At 30.2% G+C, this 13,752-nt stretch overlaps 1 protein-coding gene across 1 annotated transcript; it reads left to right on the top strand.

The window, feature by feature from the left end:
- Positions 1–9,900: 9,900 nt before the first annotated feature.
- Positions 9,901–13,226, top strand: LOC124826044 (putative serine/threonine-protein kinase PBL11). The gene is made up of 6 exons (XM_047298799.2): positions 9,901–10,049; positions 10,972–11,267; positions 11,479–11,614; positions 11,750–11,889; positions 12,339–12,462; positions 12,581–13,226. The coding sequence occupies exons 1-6, from the start codon at positions 9,914–9,916 to the stop codon at positions 13,114–13,116; spliced, it is 1,368 nt and encodes a 455-aa protein (XP_047154755.1). The 5' UTR covers positions 9,901–9,913; the 3' UTR covers positions 13,117–13,226.
- Positions 13,227–13,752: the final 526 nt, after the last annotated feature.

Raw genomic sequence — 13,752 nt, 5'->3', positions numbered from 1 at the left:
CTTGTTTTACTACAAGTGTTTGAATATTTTCTGTGGGTCAATGTCTACTTTTTTCTAAATAATAATAACAACAGCAAATTTTTGAGATGTTATTTATGGGGTCCATTAGAAAAAAAAATTCGCTATGAAAGTCAACAATTCCACCAATAAAATTTAGTTTAGAAACACAAATAAATAAATTAAAAAAAATAGAACTCTAGATTCATTTCCTATAACACTAGAATTGACGAGTGAGCTTGACATGTAACCTACCATAAATGAGACCATGTTTAAATGTATTTCAAGTAATTTAAATTCTTATTGTGCTTGATAAGCATTAAAAACAAACATAAAAGTTGACTTTATTATATAATTGACAAATCAATGATATAGTTTTTGTAAAAAAATAATACCCAAGTAAATAAATTAATTATGATTGAATGACAATATATAAAAATATATTACGTCATCCATGCGAATATTATTTTTCTATAAATTTTACAGTACATTTATTAAGATTTATTTTTTCATTTATAGAAGTAATAGTGAAAAATATATACAGGTAAGTAAAATTTGACAGAAGTTTAATGAAAGTTTTTGAATGAAGAAAATGATAAAATAAGTTATAAAGTTTACTAGGACTACAAAACATAATAAAAGAAAATTCTCAAAATCACAGCAAATTAGCTCAGTTAATTAGCTCAACATTCAACATTGTAAATGAATTTTTTGTGAATCCTTAGTTCTTGTTCATATTTCCTACAGTTTTCACACAGCAAAGAGAATTTGTAAACACAAGCAATGAAACATAGGAAAAATTGGATGCCTTAAAACCAGTTCTAATAAGAAAATCAGACACAGAATACATTACATGGCTAAGAAATGGAATAAAACAACACTGAACTGCTTTATTTCAGAGAAAGGATTGAACCAAGTATGTCATAATAACTCGTTGATATGCAACATGCAGAGAACTTGTTAGCAACTGCTATAATAATCTCAGTTTTTTCTGTTCATCATTTTTTAAGTATGCAAGGTCTTTGAGATATATCCCTAATTTTTTAAAAAAAATAACAAACTAATCACTTAAAATAGTAACTGATTATAATTACCATTGACCAGGTGTTATTTTTATATATAACTTACCAATGATTTTAAATACTTAAATATTTTAAATATATGTGGTCAAGACTATAACTTTAACACACGTAGTTCTTTTAATGAAATTTAATTTTATTCATTCCATTTTTGTTCTTTGGTCAACATTCAAAACCTTCTTCAGCTCATAAATAATCACTTTCACGCGTCATTATATATTGTCACATTATTACCTACCTATTTACTTAATTTTCTTATGAACTTTGTAGGGAGGTTTTTCTTGCTTTTTGTTTTGCTACAGAATGTTTTTAGCATATATATAATATTGGTTATCAGTGTCGTCATTTTAATTTAGGTTCTTTAAATATGTATTCGTATCTTAAGTTTGAGACATCTTATATTGTACTCAATTTAAGATTTATTGTTAATGAATTTTTGGTTAAAAGATAATCAGTAGCTTTATAAACTGTTTGCTTTTTTTTTATTATTCCTAAACTGAAAAAAATGTCATTGGGTCCTTCTAAAAATTTGTGTCCCTATATGTTTTAAAACTATAATAGATTGTCCTTTTTTAGGGTTCATAAACTAAATTTTGTGAATCTAATTTTAAAAAATTTACAGGATCAAGAGCTTAGTTACCTCCTTAGTTTTTAATCTTTTCTGATATATAAAATGACTTGAACTTTATTTTTTCATTTATCGCATCTGTTATATCATCTGTCTTTCCTTTTAATCTCCAAATACATTTAAAGATGGTAAATAAGCTAAGATATCCATTGATTATTAATGTTTGAGTCCTTAAATTAATAAATTCAAGTTTAAGATTAATTCAGTTATTACTTATATATTAGTTTCGTCTTTTCATGATAAAATTTTCTCTCATTTTATTTTTGTCAACAATAATCTATTACCGAGTAAACACACATTAATTATAATATTATTCTTTAAAGTAATAAATATGTATAGTGTTTAATTAATATATGTTAATAATAGAGGAGACAATTACACTTTTTTTCACGTAAGTAATGTAAGTATTTCATTGTTGTTTTTCTTGTTAGTAAAGAGATTAAGGTTAATAGTGTGACATCCGAACCAAAGAACCTTTAAACATATCATTGGGTTCCCATACCATTCAAAGTACGAGAAAGAAAAAAATATCTTAAGTTATTAGTCAGCCATAATTATGTTCTACAACTTATTAGTCAGCCACCATTATGCAAATTTAATGAGGTCAACCACAGTTCCACAAATCTAATATTAAAAAATATACTATATATTTATATCTTACAGTAAAGATCAAGCACAGGCAAACAAAACTAAGAGTTATCCTCCTAAATTTCCTTCCTTTTGAAACCATATTTGAGTTGTAAGAAGTCATGTTTGAGTTGTAAGAAGTTGCCCCACATTTCATTGACTTTACAACACCATTCGAATCTCATGGTATCAAGATCTAAAAAAATTGTATTAAGTTGAAAATATATCAATATTAGTGTTGGTCAAATTTCGATGTTATTAACTTCGGTTTAGTCGATTCGAATATGATGTAAAAGATTAATTAAAAAAAATGTGAAATTAGTTTAAATTTGGTAGTGTTTGTTTACCATACGCTAACTAAAATAAATAAGAATAGCATGAGTTTAGTGAACTCTCCATACCTTAATATTTACCCATAATCACTCAGCAATACAGAATAATCATCATAAATCAACAATCTAAAGAATTGACCATGTATTTCGAAAATTTCTTCTTCTACATCTAGACCATAAACCATAAATTTAGAGTTTTCCCCACACCAACTAATCAAACATCCTAATCATGTCAAAAGGCCTAGACTTGACCATCAGCATATAGCATGAATGCCGAGTTACGCATGCACTTGTGGTGGCCTCTACTACTCTATTGAGTCATTGTCAATGAATTTCACCCACACACATAATGTTGGTCTATTCCACGTCTTAGGTCATACTAGAACACCTAGACTAGGACTTCATGCTACTCTCATCACATGCATCACTCCTCTCTAATTGAAAATTAATGATCATTAGAGTATCAGGATAACCCCCAAGACTAAGCTTCCTACATTCATACCAACAAAACTTTGATACAACCATTAAGAATTCTCCTTAAAACTCTTATAAACCTTAATTCCATACCTTCACATATTTCAAACCATATCACTGAATATAAGATAACCCATCATACCATTTAAAACCAAACATAAAAAAAAAGAGCAAGTACAATAACCAAGAAGACCCAGACCCACTCGCCCAATTCCAGAAACATGGCATCCAACGAGTGTAGGCTCGCCCAACAAGCAACCTTCACTCGTCCAGCAAGAGTAAAAATAGTGAGCTCGAGTTGGCTCGCCTAGCCACTAAAACCCACTGCCAAGCCACTCAAATACACACCTAGCCAGCCACTGGCTCGCCCAGCCACTCTGCATAATTCTATAGAACACCAATTCTGCAGAATTTGCACCCTCTAAACCTAACAAGACCTATCTTAAGCACTCCTACCAACTTCTACCACTTCCATTTGGTGTTCTAAGCCATCATTGACCCATCCAAGAGATGTAATTCAACCCAAACCAAGTTCAACTCAATATATCATGAAATTGCCACTAAAAAACAACTAAAACTCTACTTTATCAACCATAATCTAATTTTACCAATTTTATCTCATAACCAAGCAACTTAGGGGTATGAACAAGTCACAAATGACTTAAAGGCAGACCCCACACACTTCAACCTACCTGAAACCTTCCAAATCAAAACTCACTCTCCATAACATCTAAAATACACCTATAACATAAAAACACAATCTATTATATACCATACATTTCTAAACCATTTTTATGTTAACTCACCATTCAAATAAGTCCTAAATGACCATGCCATAGAGCCTAAAACATTATTTTTTTTCCACTTAGACCAGTTTTTCAAAATTTCACCTATTAAACTTTCATTTTTAAACCAAAATTGACTTACAACCAATCTTAACCTTTCCTTCCCAATATTTCAATCTAGCAGCATCACCAACTTCACAACCATAGAAAATTCACAGTCAAGATCAATTCCAATCAAATTCATTATAGTCTAAAATATCCATCACAACACCAAGTATCAATTAACTATTTTAAAATCATTCAAATCACAATTTATACCAAGACAAATAAAATTTCCAATTTAACATAACCTAACTACAATCATCACTTAAAATAACATCAAGAAAGGCCATTAGTTTCCCTTACTTTATCAGAAATACTACCAAGCTCTACATTGTGTACTACCCTTGCTTCAAGCTCAAGAGACTCTAGAAACGCTTACAAACCACATAATTGTGATCAAAATGAGTTCTTAAGACCTCTGATCAACAAAAAACTAGAAAAGAGAATTCGACGACACATGCGATAGAACCCCTATGCATGGCCTCAAACAAAGAGCAAAAGGAAAAAGGAGCTCAAACTTGTTCTAGAAAGAAATCTGATTGGATGATAATGGAGATTACGTTGTTATGATCTTCTAGGTTCTTCTTATTCGTCAAACAAATGATCTAGAGTAAGAGATTATAGAGAGAAAGAAAAGAAAACTCAGAAAAAGAGTTCTAAAGAGATGATTAATCTTTTTATATAATGAAACAAAATTATATTTATATTATTAAATTATTTTAAAATTAAAATACTCAGTTTCGTTATTTTAAAATAGTTATTAACTCTAATACTTTATTTTCTAGGTTTTTACATGACTAATTCAAAGTATATGACAATTTTCATGAAGGAAATGAGAGTTTATTATTATTCATCAATGTTCTTACTTAGTTTTGTTATATTAGTTTTTTTCTTTTTCTTTGTATGTTATGTAATTTTATCATAGATATGATATAGTTTCTCATGTTTCTTTTTCTCAATAAAATCATCATGATGTTGTCTAGCATAAAGTTATTTAGAAAAAAAAAATCTATCATATTATCTTTTGAGTTAAAAAATTATAATTCTTATTTTATTTGATAGTAAAGACTTAGATACAAATAATAAAATAAATAAAATTTTTGTTCATATAATCAATATAACTTAAATAAATATAAATATTAAAATTAATATTAATATCAACTAAATGTTAATGTTATTTATTTTAGTTTGGCAACAATATAAATTAACTAGGAAAATAAAAAATAGCTATCAGTGTCATTGAGTTTATTTCGTTTCATTAATGTTTATTGTCAGAACCCATTAAAACACACTAAAAATCCCAAGTAGTGGGAGCCAAGTGTCAAGGAGAGAGTCAGAGTTTCAGTTATTGGAAAACAGGTGGCTGCAGGAGAGTGGCTGTTTGGTTTTAGTGACGGCAGTATTTAATGCCAAATTTCAAATGTCGTGCCACTTCTTTGCATGCTTTCCTTCTTCTCCAAACTGCTGAAATCATTTCCTCCTCCTTCTCTCTAAATCTCCTTCATCTTCTCTCTAAGAAAATCTCATCTTTCTTCTTTCGATCAACTCTCAGGCACCGTTTGAACTCTCCCGGCGTCAAGGGCTTTCGTTTAAAACGATCGGGTTGTGGTTCTAAGCCGGTGAGTTACTTTCTCCTTAGCACGTTCGTTCTTTTCGCATGAAAACCCAGATTTTTGGTTGCCTGAGCAAATCGTATTATTCTGAGTATGTCTGGTCTTCTGTCTGGTTCAGTTTCTTAAAGCGTGACTGTCGAACGTTAAGGTCTTTGGTAGTGGTGAGCTCTATTCTGCATCTGTGAGCGTTAGGTTACGTTTAGAGGTAAAGGAAGCTTATATAATTTGATTAAGATTCTTGTTTTGAACGTTTGTATATTTGTATGATACTTTGTTTGATTATTTGATGAGTATGAAATATGCGTGTTACTGCATGTTGGACGTGTGGATGGACGATTGATAAATGGTGTGAGTTGAGTTGAAATAGGGTTTGATCTTCAAACTGCAGTATTCTGAGTAATTCTGTGAGTGTGGTCGAGCGTCATTCGTGATCGTTCTATTCTTCATGGAAGTGTATGGTCTTAACTGAATTCTCATGCTTTAGGGATATTGTTTGAGAGTCATTCTGTAATACTCTGCAGAATTATGTAAACTGTAACCGAGAGTCAGTATTGGCCATTCAGTTTTCCTTTGAACGTCCGTCTAAACTAAATTCTTCTTCTGGAGAGAATTTAGTTAATGACGATCGTTTTATAATATTAAATATATGTAAATGAGCGTTCGGCCTAAGTATAGTTCTCCTTTAGGTTTCCTAAACAATTTAGTTAATGTATACTATACTACTTAAAGTCGTAGATGTTATCGTTATTTTTCATTAAAAAGAAGTGTGGCGCAAGTGTGTGTGTGTGTGTGTGTATATATATATATATATATATATATATTCATTTTGTAAGTTTAGTAGTGCTCGGTCTTGGACCAAGCGTTCGGTCTCAGTAGCGCTCGTTCTTGATAAATACTTGGTCTTGGACCAGCGCTCGTTCAATAGTGTTCGGTTTCTACAGGGCTCGGTCTTAAACCAAGCGCTCGGTCTCGTTTCAGTAATCTATTATTACCGTTTTTAGAATAAGAGTCTTCAGCCAAACTCAATAGTGTTCGTTACTTTATAGTTTCTCATAAGTTATTAGTATTGAGTGTCAAACAGTGTTGGTCTTTAAAAGGTGTTCGGCCTAGAGTCTTAGTACTCGGCCTAGGCTTCGTGGCGTCCGGTTTGAACTCTTAGGGGTTTGTTTATTGAAGTGGATAAATTCGTAAATAGTACTCGGTCATGTTAGTTTCTAAGAAGTGTTATTCCAGTCGGACTTGTGCTATGATGAGAAAGTGTGATCTTATTTCAGTTGAATATATTGATGATGAAGTATAAGAGAATTTGAAATGTGATGCGAATGAAATAGTTTGGTTATGAAAGAATACTCTAGGGAGGAATGTCTTAGAAAGTGGTTATTGATTGGTAAAGTATGAATGTGGGCAAAGCTTAACGGACGTTTATCCTGATATTCCGTGATTACTCATTCTCACGTAGAGAGGAGTACGTCATGTGTGGGAATGGCAGGAGGTCCTAGTCCATAAGGTTAACTTGGACGGAACGGATTAACCTCGGGTAACAGCTGTTGAGGGTATCCCAATTACTACATCACCCGGGTGCACAAACGTCGTAGCTACACAGGATTCATACAGTCCGGACAATTAGAGTCAAGTTGTCGGTCTTTGCATGCTATGGTGTATGAATTATGATTTGGTTGTTGTTTGATTTAATCACGAAAATTGTATGTTTTATTGAATCAATTAAATTACATAAGCTTACCCTATTTATCATTTTGTCTGTGTTGTGCGTTCGGTTGTTGTCCTGTTGCAATGATCATCCGTGTGGATGTGAGCAGAAGGAGAAGAGTTGCTGAAAGAAGCACTGGAAGAGGTGGAAGTGAAGGCCGAACCTTAGGAGCATTCGGTTAGTTGTTGGCCTCTTCTTTTGTAGGACAGTTCGGTATAAGTTTATTTTGTAAACCGTTCGGTCTAGTTGTAGCCAGTGTGCGGTTTTAATTCCCTACTATTATGTAAGGCCATTCGGCCATAATAGTATCTCTTTATGTGTAAAACTGATCTGTAGTATTATTAATATGTGATTATTCTCGTATATGGTTTATACTGTATTTTTGGGATGTTACATTTATCATCAAAAAATTGTATTAATATTAATCTAACCCTAGCACTATTTATTTATTAAAAAAACTTAAAAATAGATAATATAAACTTAGAATTGATCAAGTGAATTCTATCATTGAATCATTTCAAATTCATTTGTTAATATATTTGTATATGGGTTGAGGTAATCAATCATCCTTTTTAATATATTTATTATTGTTGATAAAAAAATTTATTTAAAATAATTTTATATTTTAAAACTTTAAAAAATAAAATTATCCTTTCCACCGCCTTAATGTTTACAAATAATTTAATATTTTATATTCAAGAAATTTTGGCGATTATTATCATTAAAAAATTTCCCATTCTCTACTCTTCTTCCAACAATGTTCCTCTTCACTCAACGTCATCTTATGAAACTGAATTTATGACAATTTTTTTTTGCATTTGAGAAGCATTAATTGCGTTTTTATGATTCTTTAAGTGTTTCATTCATTATTTCCATTTTCTCAAGTCATCTTTCTACTTTTTCATGCATAACGCCCAAAATCTCTTTTGGAAATCAGCGTTTCACTTGAATCAGTCAAAACAAATGCTCTACATATGCTCTCTCTAATATTGTTTAATAATTTTTCATCTAAACTGAGAAAAATGTTTAATTTTTCTTCGTTTAATATAATCCAAATTACATATTTTTTGGTTTTTATTTAAATTTAAATTTATGTGTTATTATAGTTAAAAATTACTTTAATATTGACTAGGAAATTGTTCAAATTTCTGTCTTCCAAATGATCTTGGATAATTTATTAAATTTTCTGCTTAACCGTGTAAACATTTATTAAATTTTCTGGTTTATTTTTCTTGAGCTTTAATATTTTTGACGAGTGTGTATCAGTTGTTTTTAGACTTTTTATTGTACTTTTCTATTATTTAACACTTTATTTGAGCACAGTTATATATTACTTCCGTTACACTTAAAATTTACGCTAATTAATAAAGTGTAATTTTTATTAATAATAAATGTTGTCTTAAAAATAATATATGTTGGAGAGTTACTTTTATCTTTAAAATGTGTCCTTTTTACCCTCTGAACATCTTAAAATTCCAATGAGGATAATTTATTATTCTCCATATCTCAGAAATAATGGCTGGTATTTAAGTTTTTTCAGATTAAAATTAACAATATTTATTAAAATAATTTTAGTACTAAAGTGAGTCCACCATTTTTCTCAACAAATTCAAGGACTACAAATTATAAAAAAAATTAATATATTTTATTTGGAGACAAATTAGAAAAAATAAATTTCATTTAAATTTGAAAACATCAATCAATTTGAAGACTATATATAAAACAGGGTTATTTTAAAACCGAAAGAGTGTTAATCAATGCAACAAGTTCATCAGACTTATTTTGATCTTAGAAGAATTATTCCTTTATTATATTTTACTTACTAAATATATATATATATATATATATATATATATATTGATCCTAATCGGAGATAAAAGATTGAGAAATATGTAGATATTAATGTCTATAGTAAAAAAGAAAACAGGTAATATTTTCTACTAAAAAATCTTGAAAAAAATTTCTTTCTCTATTCCTTATAATTTTAACAAAAACTTGTTCCTTTTTATTTATCATTTTTAAAATTTCAAGAAAACGTGATTTTCTTTTCAATTATACCCTTATTTTCGTGTTTATTGTTCCTTGAAAACTGTTTGTGTAGAAACAAATTAAAAGAAAAGTAAACTAAGTAACGTATTTAAAAATGGATTAAAAATAGAACAGTTAGATATTTTCTTTAATTTTGTGGGAAAAAAAAGAGAGTACCGAGTGGCCCTGAAATAATATGTCAGCATTAAATTCATCGTATATAATTTATTTATTTATTTAATATTATTAATTGGTAATAATAATAATAATAAATGTTTACACATTGACCTATATTAAAAGACGAAACATCCATTGCTAAGTACAGGTTCTATATAAACAAGCATTCCTTGCTCCTCTTTTTTTCACATCTCATATTAAGTTTTGAAGCATCACAAGATAGTTTTACACAAGCATTTCTATATCCAAGGTTTTCCTTTCATTCATCACAAAACCCTAGAATTTTCTCTTCTTCCTTGTCATCTTTAATAATTTTGTGCTAAAATTTGTGTGTGAAATTTTTTAAGGGTCTAAACTGAAAGTATGAAAAACAAAGATGTTGCTCAAGGTGCCATTGAAGAAAGATCAAGGTTTTGGAAGAAATTGAAGACTTTTCTAGGTTGCATGCTTCTCAGCTCAAAAGAGGAAGCAACCTCCAACAAAAGCAAAGATGGTGAAGGTATGTAACTTGTTGAACCATTCTTCTTAAAGTTCTCCCTTTTCCAATATTTGTCTTCTTATTACATTGTTTTATTTTTGACATTTATTAATTTTATTTCTTTTAGTTTTTTCTCTCTCGTACACTCTCAAAATCCTCAATATGCAATTGCATCTTTCACCCTTTTTCCTTTTTTTTTATCTATCTTTCCGATTCTCATTTTCTTATGTCCATTTACCTTAAATCAAAATCTATTTTAATTAATCAATCATATTAATTTGGATCTAAAACTCACTAGTTCTTATAAAATCGATTCCCTATAAGGTATGGTTTGTGTCTTCACATAAACTATAATTTGATCTTAAATTTTCATCGAATATAAAAATTGATGGGATCCGATAATGAATAGTATATTAATCCAAATATCATTTAAGATACACCCTTATGACTATATTAAGGTAAAAAAGTTTGAGTTTAATTTAATTTTATAAAATCAGTTCATTAAAATAATATCTTTATGATTAGGATTTTACATCAAGGTCATTGATTTATTGTCATATTTTTAATCCTTTTACATCCTTGAGACGTAGAATATTTGGAGAGAAGAAAAATAAAGTTAAAAATAGAAAATGAATGTAATAGATATGCATCTAGAAAAGGAAAAAAGAAATTTAAAATTACGAAAAAGATCCGGATTATAAATTTTGAAAATTGTTTTATTTTTCATTACATCTTTGGAGAAACCAAAACAAAAGATCGATTGCTTATGTTTATGGAATTAGTTGTTGATAAAATCGAAAAAGGGCTTTTTGTGGTTGAAAAAGAATACATTGTGTATGTTGCAAAATTGAATTAGACTTGTTAACGCGACTGGTTCGTGTACAATTTTAGGCTGTTGATTGAATTTTCTATGATGTTTTTTTGTTTTCTATGTAATCAACAGGAAAAAATGTCAGAAGAGATATTGTTCGGCACAAAAGGGCAAAACCCTCATCCACCAACGAAGGGCAGGAGTTTATTGCAACTTGTTCCAATCTTCGGAGGTTCACTTTTCACGATATTCAGATTGCAACACAGAATTTTGGTTGCAGGAATTTTCTTGGTAGGGGAGGTTTTGGAACTGTGTTCAAAGGTTGGATTGATGAAAGAGGGAATTCTGCAGCAACACCTGGAACTAGGGTTCCAGTAGCAGTGAAGACTCTAAATCCAAATGGATTTCAAGGTCATAAACAATGGCTTGTATGTGATCATCCTAAACCCTAATTTATGACTCACCATTTTAAGAAAACTACACTTACAATTTGTATCTTTTAAGGACTTGCTGTAAATGTTAACAAGACAAGAGTAATGAACACAACCACATGATACCAGAGAAGGTGTACAATTTGATAATTTCTGACTGTGTTTTTTAGTGTAAAAATTGAATCTTTTCACTGATCTGTGTTTGCAGGCTGAAATTAAATATCTGGGTGAACTCTATCATCCTAATCTAGTGAGATTGGTGGGTTATTGCATGGAGGAAGATAAAAGGGTACTCGTATACGAATACATGTGTCGAGGAAGCTTAGAGAAGTATCTGTTCCAGAGTATGTTGTAATTTTATTGAAATTTTGGTTCTAATATATCAATCAATGCAATTTTTAAGTCATTTTTTAAAATATAGTACCATTGTATGCTAGGGATTTAAAATGGAAATAACAAGAAATATTCTTATGTATCAGGAGGAACTGTGCGACTTCCATGGCGTATCAGGATTAAAATTGCAATGGATGCTGCCAATGGTTTGACATTTTTGCACGAGGAAGCTGCACGGGCAGTGATTTTTCGAGATTTCAAGACATCCAATATCCTTTTGGATAAGGTAAATAATTTTAACTTTGCATTCATAAATATTCAAATTTTAAATTTAAATATAAGTGTGTTTATTCAATTATATATATTATTAGAGAATTTAAGGGACTAATGTTTAATTATGGACTCTACATTGGGTTACGATTCTAAATATCTCTCGTAATATCATTGAGATGAATTAACTTATATCCGAAATATTGTTGATTTTGAAGTTTTATTTATCACAATTTTATCTTTAAAAGGAATGTAGGAATGTAGGAAGTAGAAAAAGAAAAAAATATTTCATCCGTCTTATAGGATATAATAGAAACCATAAATATATGTATAAATATATGAGATAATAACAACATCCATTATATAATTATAACCTAATATAGCAGAGTTATTCATATTCTATATGTAGTTTAGATTCCACTATCTTAATATAAACATCTGATCGGATTTCATTCACCATTTCAGGACTTCAATGCAAAACTTTCAGACTTTGGGTTTGCAAAAGATGGTCCAGTGGGAGATAAAAATCACGTGTCTACGGAGATTATGGGAACAGAAGGTTACATAGCCCCTGAGTATGTGTTGACAGGTTAGTATATTTTCAAACATCTCATCAATTTGTTATGAAAATGTTAAGGTACAAACTATATTAATATGAAGTTTGTGGTATCTTTTGATGGTTGAGATTAAGAATGTTTTTGACACAGGGCATCTTACATCGAAGAGTGACGTTTATAGCTTTGGGATGGTTCTCCTGGAAATGCTGACAGGAAGAAGAGCTGTGGATCAAATGAGGCCTGCAAAAGAGAAACACTTGGTGGATTGGTTGCGTCCTCGTATAAGGAGAAAAGAGAATTTTCATTACGTGATGGATCCTAGATTTGAAGGGCAGTATCCAATCAAAGATGCATATAGGGCAATGAGGTTGGCCGTTCAGTGTCTTCGGCATGATCCAAGTGGAAGACCACTGATGAGTGAAGTGGTTGGTGAGTTGAAGCATTTGCTGGCTCGTGATGATGATGATGGCATGCATTCTGCTCCCTCAATTTCACCTTCACCTTCTCCTTCACCTTCACCTTCAATCCCCTCATCCTCACTTGGCAGAATCCATGTCGGTCCCTCCAACCATGCCGCCGGTGCTAACAAGTATGGCCTTAGAACTGCTTCAGAACCCAACGTCCCACGGCGTTTTCAGGCCTCACCACTCGGCCAAGACAGCCCTCTCTTTCCACCTCCATCGTAATCCTATCCATCTCCTCCTAGGGTTCAACTTTCTTCAAACCCTAATCTTCACTTTCTTGTACATATATAACTTTTTTTTATCATGTTGTCCAATTTCATTTTGTAGTTAATTTAAAGTATAATGTCATTGTCTCACCTCTTTGTTTCCTCTGTTATGAATGATTATAACATTTCGATATTTGTGTACTTTTATCTTTTATTTTTTTTATCTTATTAGTATATTGTAGAAAATAGTTATGCATGACAACAAGCAATTTAAAATTAATTATATTTCTTAATTTACTAAATTATAATTAAATGAATAATCATGATCTATCCAAAAAAGTGTTATAACAACAGCTTTGAATAATCAATAATAACCTAAGTTGGCATGTATGATAATGGTAACTTTGCAAGGAAACTAGATATTTTAGATGATGAAGCAAAAGAATACTAAAAGAATCATTAAAAAACAATTAATTTTAGAGATAAAAATAATTAATCACTGTATTATTAAGTTAAATATCATTTTATAAAGTAAAAATTATCAGCACCCAGTCTCTATGATTAATTTGTAAATTTGAGTCTAAAATTATTTGTAACATTAGTTATTAAGATTTTTGTTACTTATTATTATTGATTCTAAATTAGTCTCTAA

The sequence above is a fragment of the Vigna umbellata genome, chromosome 4 (genome assembly GCF_029865625.1).
Source record: "Vigna umbellata cultivar VRB3 chromosome 4, Vumbellata_1.0, whole genome shotgun sequence".
In the NCBI taxonomy this organism is placed as follows: Eukaryota; Viridiplantae; Streptophyta; class Magnoliopsida; order Fabales; family Fabaceae; genus Vigna; species Vigna umbellata.
Note: the sequence above shows the minus strand (reverse complement) of the source record. Positions and strands in the feature narration are given on the sequence as shown.

Excerpts from the sequence above, each read along its gene's own strand:
- LOC124826044 (XM_047298799.2), top strand. The coding sequence starts at position 9,914 with ATGAAAAACAAAGATGTTGCTCAAGGTGCCATTGAAGAAAGATCAAGG. Across the intron at positions 10,050-10,971 it reads CAAAAGCAAAGATGGTGAAG|GAAAAAATGTCAGAAGAGAT; the intron begins GTATGTAACTTG and ends TGTAATCAACAG. Across the intron at positions 11,615-11,749 it reads AGAGAAGTATCTGTTCCAGA|GAGGAACTGTGCGACTTCCA; the intron begins GTATGTTGTAAT and ends CTTATGTATCAG.